The 7,566-nt window shown below is 50.5% G+C and overlaps 1 protein-coding gene across 2 annotated transcripts; it reads right to left on the bottom strand.

Annotated features, from left to right (window-relative positions):
• Nucleotides 1-3,638: 3,638 nt before the first annotated feature.
• On the bottom strand, nt 3,639-6,941 carry LOC147033790 (early growth response protein 3-like). Of its 2 annotated transcripts, XM_085871052.1 has the most exons (3): nt 6,222-6,941; nt 6,001-6,120; nt 3,639-5,322 (listed from the first exon to the last, which is right to left on the bottom strand). In XM_085871052.1, the coding sequence occupies exons 2-3, from the start codon at nt 6,008-6,010 to the stop codon at nt 4,058-4,060; spliced, it is 1,275 nt and encodes a 424-aa protein (XP_085727178.1). In that variant the 5' UTR covers nt 6,011-6,120; nt 6,222-6,941; the 3' UTR covers nt 3,639-4,057. The 2 variants fall into 2 exon arrangements, with proteins under 2 accessions (XP_085727178.1, XP_085727170.1); XM_085871044.1 differs by having other exon boundaries at nt 6,001-6,938.
• Nucleotides 6,942-7,566: the final 625 nt, after the last annotated feature.

Here is a 7,566-nt window from a genome sequence, read left to right on the forward strand (position 1 = left end):
ATTGGGGTGAGCTGAGTACAGGTCGGTAAACCTATAGGATTGGGGTGAGTTGAGTACAGGTCGGTAAACCTATAGGATTGGGGTGAGCTGAGTACAGGTCGGTAAACCTATAGGATTGGGGTGAGCCGAGTACAGGTCGGTAAACCTATAGGATTGGGGTGAGCCGAGTACAGGTCGGTAAACCTATAGGATTGGGGTGAGCCGAGTACAGGTCGGTAAACCTATAGGATTGGGGTGAGCTGAGTACAGGTCGGTAAACCTATAGGATTGGGGTGAGTTGAGTACAGGTCGGTAAACCTATAGGATTGGAGTGAGCTGAGTACAGGTCGGTAAACCTATAGGACACGTTATGGGATATTTTTTTTGTGGGGAACACGTCATGGAATATTTTAATGATAAGTTACTTTTGTAAAACAAGATTGGTAAATGTTATCAAGTTCCTCCTTGATGGAAACGACATTAGGTCTTAGTGCCGAGATGTTAACCTGGAACACAATGTCCACCACTTGGGAAGGTACTTAACACCTGACACACAATGTCCGTCCCTTGTGCGCCCTCCCCATGGTATCCATGATTTACCGACCGACCCATACTTATAAGCCCCTTGTAAAGGTACTTCAGGACCCTCCAAATGAGCCGGCATTGTGTGTCAGGTGTTACCACCTGATACACCATACCTACCCCTTGGGAGGTACTTCATACCTGACACACAATGCCTACCCGTTGGAGGTCAACACTCGTCACAATACCTGCACCTTGGTAGGGTATTTAACACCTGTCACACAATACCTGCACCTTGATAGAGTTCATGACACCTGTCACACAATACCTGCACCTTGATAGAGTTCACGACACCTGTCATACAATACCTGCACATTGATAGAGTTCACGACACCTGTCATACAATACCTGCACATTGATAGAGTTCATGACACCTGTCATACAATACCTACCCTGTAAAAAAAATTCTCTAAGGGAGTTGCCACTGTGTGCCGAGTGTTCACACCTGACAAAACTTGTACCCTTTGGGAAGGTCCTTCACACCTTGCACATAAATGTTTTTACAGTCCCGGCTGAAGATCACTCGGCGATGGAAACCTCACACCTGGGTCTTACCTGCTGGGTCAGCTTCACGAAGTCGTTGGTCGTGCCTCATGTTTACACACGCCAAACGGTATACCATTCCTCCAGCTAAAGGCAGTTGTAAAGCGCAGATGCTCCGTACATGCAGGTAATGCAAAGTACGAATCACTGCAGGTGCGTCGATACAATGGTTGCAAACCTAAGGACTCTCAAACATTCCATGAGCGGCTTCAAACCGAATACCTTTGTATACCTCATCTCGCAATTCGAGATCACAAACCACACACACACGTCACAAGGAGAGGACCATTTGTGATTGTGACGTCACGTGCTTCCAACCGACGGTCCAGCGACCACCCGACTGAGAGCGATGTGGACAGAGCGCTCCGCAGGGGTCGTTGCAGGCTCGCACGAGCAGCAACACTTGGGGTAAAGTTAAGTGGTTCGAAAGTGGGTGCGAGTTAAGACCAAAGACGTTAACAAACGTTTAACTAGTTATTAGCAAACAAAACAGCCTTCTAATACCAGTACTAGTTAACACGTCCATCTGAGAGATTGAATCGCCAGGAGAGGATGAGACAACTCCATGGAAGGGAATACACACCTGTTTGGAATAAACTTCTGATAAACAAGATTTACCTTCACCTGGAATTTCTGGATAACTCGCATTCTGCTTAATTGTAATATTTCTGAGTCCGACGCTTATCTGCGAAGGAAAATATATGATGGCATGACGACGGCATTCGTCGCGTACACCTGTGGATCTTGATAATAGGTACGCGTGCACACAACACGGGGATGCGGTCACAGCGCAGGTGGGTGGAAAACATGGTTAACCATGCAGTTGTGTCAATGTCAGGGAAATAACATCTCATGTGAAGTTTCTTGATGACATGTCCGACGGAGCGCCGTATCACTGCATGGGGAGGGCGCACTTGGCAGAGAGGAGCAGCTTCACTCAGAGAGTAGTTCTGGCATGGAAGGCTCCCTGGAAAGGTAGTGGCAGCAGGAACAGCTTGGTAGGTTCAAACTGGAATTAGATCGGAACCTTCAGGGTGGCCACAATGTCTTGTCACCCGTTGTAAAAAATGGTCGCTTTCCCTTTTACCATTAAGCTGACAACACTGAAGGGTTCCACAAGTTCCACCGGATACGTTGGGAGTACTTACTCGATCACACATTTTACATCATGTGACACAAGCCTTAAGCGTCCGTTGGATCCGCACTCGTGCTCCATAATTGTCATTGCAGAGGATAATTTGGCTCCATGTTCTGTGGGAACTTTTTCGGACCAGTTGTGGGATATTTCCATGAAAACGAAGTCTCGCCGCTAGTTTAAGGTGGTGATGTCTGCGAGAGGGTCTCGTCAAAATGCGAATGTGTTTGGTCATTCCTCATCACACAATTACCTTCATCACCTTTCCCTTCCCACGTCCCCTACCCTTCAAATAATAACCAACACCTGGTGATCTACCTGTCCCTCAATGTTGTCCCCCTTCCAGTAAAATCAGTTGATAATCTGACGGATTGGATTGATGTGCCGTTGATGCAGCGCACACATGATGGGACAAACGGCCTTCTCATGAATCCGAGTTCCTCGATTTGTTCCCGAATCCGACGTAAAGGTGATGCAAACGGAATTGCATTGAAATTTCCATTACACACACACACACACACCAAGTTTGATGTCAACGAATGGAAACATCTCTTCTCCCGGATCAACAGGCGTACCCCGGTGACACATGGGAATGGGGGGGGGGGGCTTTTCGCGCCCCCTCCAAAAAACAGGAGCCGCTGCATGTGTATATGTGTGCAATTTTAAAATATATTTATTTGACAACTTGTACACAGCAATGTGCCATAATATAAGAAAAATGAAATGTAAAAAGAAATAAAACACTCCATTTTCCAGATACAACATAAAGTGATTGTCTCGAGTGAAATGAACTTCAAACATTTATCAAACACTGTCAAAAAACTATATTATATTCAGTCTGCTTTGTTTTGTTTTTGTTCCTTTGTTTCCGAATATATAGATCATGCTTACAAGCACCCGCAGTTACACAAAATACAAAAATATAGCTTTGCACACGTCATCATCCTTCTTTCAGGTGTTGCACGCGCAGCAGCAGATGCACGTACAAACACCACCGTGTCTATAGAATATATTATATGCACAACTCCTTTAAGGCGATTGATTCAACCAAAGATTCCATCTCAAAAGCTCCGGAGAACCAAACAAAGAAGAGGAAAACCAACAACAGGTTCTGTCCTCGTTCAGGATATTTTTTGTTTTTCCTTTTTTTGCCTTTTTTCTTCCAAAAATCCCACCCACCGATCAATAGAAATTTCAATGTAAAACGACAAAACGACCCGGTGCTTGTACATGCGGTGCGACGCAACAAGAGCACAGAAAAAGGGGACAGATGGAGCATATATATATATATATACATATATACATATATATACATACATATATACATATATATACATACATATATACATATATATACATACATATATACATATATATACATACATATATACATATATATATATATATATATATATATATATATATATATATATGCATGCCACGCGTAAGTGCTTCATGAGCATTAGAAAAAGCAGGTTTGCAAAAGTTGCACCGTTAAGTCACGCACACGTTATACCAAAAGAACGACACGAGATTTACGCTTCATCGCCATTCACGGGCACAGAAGTTGTGAAGAGTCGTCATGACGAGGCCACACGTAGGATCCACTTGGGGGTTCCCTTTAAGGGGGTAGCTGGGTGGAGTGCAAGGGGCTTGAGACGCGCTCGGCGCATGCCTCACATGGCAGTGTGCTCGTTTCTTATTATGTTTATATTTATATCTTTTTTTTTTGTCTGTCCCACACGATGCCGCCAGTCTGTGGGGATTGTCCACCTGCCGCTACAAGCGACCGGGACCGTTCGAGGAGCAGCCGAGTCCTTACAGGTTCGCCGATGTAGTGGTGACCGCGGGCATGCCCGAGAAAGCGCGATCGGGGCCCAGAGAAAGAGGGGTGGTCACGGATACTGGGCCGATTTGGTGCTGCGGCGGAGGTTGCGGTGGGCCTTTGTCCCCTCCTCTCTTGTCTCGGTGTTTCAAGTGGATGCGCGCGTGCCGCTTGCGCTCGTCGGAGCGTGCGAAGCGGCGGCCGCAGAAGTCGCACGCGAAGGGCTTCTCGCCTGTGTGTGTGCGCACATGCGTGGTCAGGTGGTCGCTACGACTGAAAGACCGCATGCAGATGCGGCAGGTGAAAGGCTTCTGCCCGGTATGAATGCGAATGTGACGCGTGAGCTCGTCGGTGCGCGAGAAGCGCCTGTCGCAGCCCTCGGCCGGGCACGCGAAGGGTCTCGCGTGCGGAGGGGTCTTGCATGGCCGGTTTGGGTACTTGCGCAGGCGGACAGGCCGCAGGAGTTGCTGCTGCGATAGCGTGTTCAGCAGCTTCTTACTCTCAGCGACTGAGGATGAGTAGGCTTTGATGGTAGACAGCGGGGTGATGCCAAGCGATGGCTTGCTGTCCACGCTGCAGGTCAGGTGTGCTCTGGGCTCCACCAGCGGGACCCCGAGCCCCACCTGATGTTGCTGATGCTGATGCTGCTGTTGCTGTTGCTGCTGCTGTTGCTGCTGCTGCTGCTGCTGCTGCTGCTGCTGCTGTGGATGCTGATGCTCATGGTGTTGCTGATGATGGGATGGTTGACCCGGATAAACATTGTAGTCCGAGATGAACGGTAGTGAAAAGACTCCGTTATCGGCTCCGAGCTTCCCTCCGGGGTATTGAAGAGGAAGGTAGGGAGTAGACCCCGATGGCGGGTAGAAATGCGCCTGGGGCTCCTGGAAACTCTCTGAGCAATTTGGGTAGACTGGAGGTGCTGCGGCTGCAGAATACACGGGATCGGTATTGTTTGGTAGCGCGACCAGCGAGCAGCTGTTGGGGGTGAGCAAGCCGGAGGGGGCCGGCGTGCCGGCGGAATGACTGGACCCGGGAGACATTTCCCCAATCTCCGCGCTCACGATGTTGATGGCAGACGAGGTGGCGCCGCTCGTGTCTCCATGCCAGGGCCACGACGCTCCTCCGCACGGAGACTCAATGTAGAAGCTTCCCACGTAGTTGTGCTTCGAAGGACCCAAAGTCTCGTTCCCGAAGAGACCCTGGTATTGGAGCTCTGGCACCGCTTTCTCAGCTCCGATGGACACGCTCATGAGCGTCTCTGCAAACACAGTGGTAAACGCACTTCACACACATGCCCGTGGTGGTGAGGGTGCGTGTACGCATGTCAGTTGGGACGTGGGGGACACGTGTGTACAAATCACGCGTACACACTCATCATGCACACACATTCATAATCCCCGTGCCTCCATGGTAACTTGTGTGACGTGTGCGTGTCTGGCTTGCAGTAGTCGCAGGTGCTGATGCGGCGTAAACACGAGCAGGTGCGTACATGGATTACTCGAGCCGGGTGTGCACAAGTAGTACACAAGTCAGGTGTGCACACGGGCGACATGAGGGAGGTGCAGACACGGGTTACATGGGGGAGGTGCGGACACGGGTTACACGAGCCAGGTGTGTACACGGATTACATGAGCCAGGTGTGTACACGGATTACACCAGCAGGTGTGTACACGGGTTACACGAGCCAGGTGTGTACACGGATTACATGAGCCAGGTGTGTACACGGATTACACCAGCAGGTGTGTACACGGATTACATGAGCCAGGTGTGTACACGGATTACATGAGCCAGGTGTGTACACGGATTACACGAGCCAGGTGTGTACACGGATTACATGAGCCAGGTGTGTACACGGATTACACCAGCAGGTGTGCGGACGCATTCCACGAGCAGGTGCATCACGACTGCGCCGTTGGCATCCCGAGCGACGGCTCACCTCGGTTCATGGCGCCCAGGCTATGGTGGTACTGATCCAAGCCGTCGCTGCTGGGAAAGACGTGCCCTTCGAGCAGAGTTCCTCCGGCGGACACGCTCGCATTAAGGTCCTCCAAGTTGGCTGAATCGGGCAGAGGGTGGAGAAAGGTGCTCAGTACGGGCATGATTTCGGTCATCACGACAACAGAATTGCGACTGTCGCCTGATTGTTTTTGTTGGTACCTGTTTAACAGCTTGAACAGGCTCTGGCGGAATATGGCAACTGCCTGAAGGACGGAGCCCCCGGCGCTATGGCGGCTCCCAATTGGTGAGTGGCTACACTAGGTGGACCTCAAGGCGACGTCCTGACAACTGTTACAGCCGAGCTGCATTTGCGACTCCAGCTGACCGCACCGATTGAATGAGCTCGCTCGGCTGCGGTGTTCCCTTTTAACTATAAAGTGGGCGACATGAGTGACGTAGATGCCCATATAAGGGCAAGCGGTCGGGTCCGCCAGGGAGATTAGGCAGTGACGTAGCTCGGTCGTGCAAACGCCGAGAGGTCTCTTGCAACGTTGCAACGGGTCGCGCACGGAGCGAAGGGCTCTATTCGCAGCCGGGACTCGGAGGTGCACGTCGCCGGGACGCCTCAACAAGCGGACCGACCCAAGACCAAGGCGCAGCCCACGTGGCGCGAAGTGCGAGCACGCACCGCGCAAGGAATTCCTGTCGGAAGTGGAAAGTCCTTATTTGGAAGACGCTCGCGGAAGTAGTCCGTTTGACGTTGCGGTCGTGCTCCGCCCGATATGGTGCGAGTTTTCCGGAGGCGGGCCCGGGACATCTCACCGAAATCTGTGGAGGGCCGCCACTCGGGCCGGAAATCCCAAATATGGAACCATCGAGTTGGCCGAAGAGTAATTTTGGCACAAATTCAGGAGGAGGAAGGGGGATTGGAAAACGGAACCGCAAACAAAGTAATAAAAATGGCGACGCGTGCGATCTACTTCTGCGCGCGTTTTCATTTAGATCATTTCAGCTCGTTTTCCCACCACCACCACCACCACCACCACCACCACCACCACCACCACCACCACCACCACCACCCTCAACCTCAGCCTCCCCCACCTTGCAATTGTGCACCCCATTCGTGGAGGAGTGTGAAACACGCGGGACGATATGATTGTCCGAACGAGACACGGACAGGCACGCAGACCCGCGTCCGACTCGACTTTTCCCCTTCGTGACTCGTTTTTCCAACTGCACTTGTACGTTTGGGACAAACTCGGTGTCTCCTGGAACAGGTCGACCTGTGAAGCTTCACACGACACCCTGAACTGAGAGCTGTCCGGTTTTCAATAACGAGGAATATACACAAATTACACATGTACACCTGGCACCTCTTCACTGGAATGGTGACCATGACAACGATCGCTGTGTGTCACATCAGCATCATTTGTTACAAGGATCCAAGATCCTGACCAATAGGATGAAATTATACATACACACACACACACACACACACACACATATATATATATATATATATACACATATACATGCATGTAGTGTATACATCAAAAGGGTGGTG

This window comes from Eptatretus burgeri, chromosome 1 (assembly GCF_056783735.1).
Source record: "Eptatretus burgeri isolate ZD-2024b chromosome 1, Ebu_testis_v1, whole genome shotgun sequence".
NCBI classification, from domain to species: Eukaryota; Metazoa; Chordata; class Myxini; order Myxiniformes; family Myxinidae; genus Eptatretus; species Eptatretus burgeri.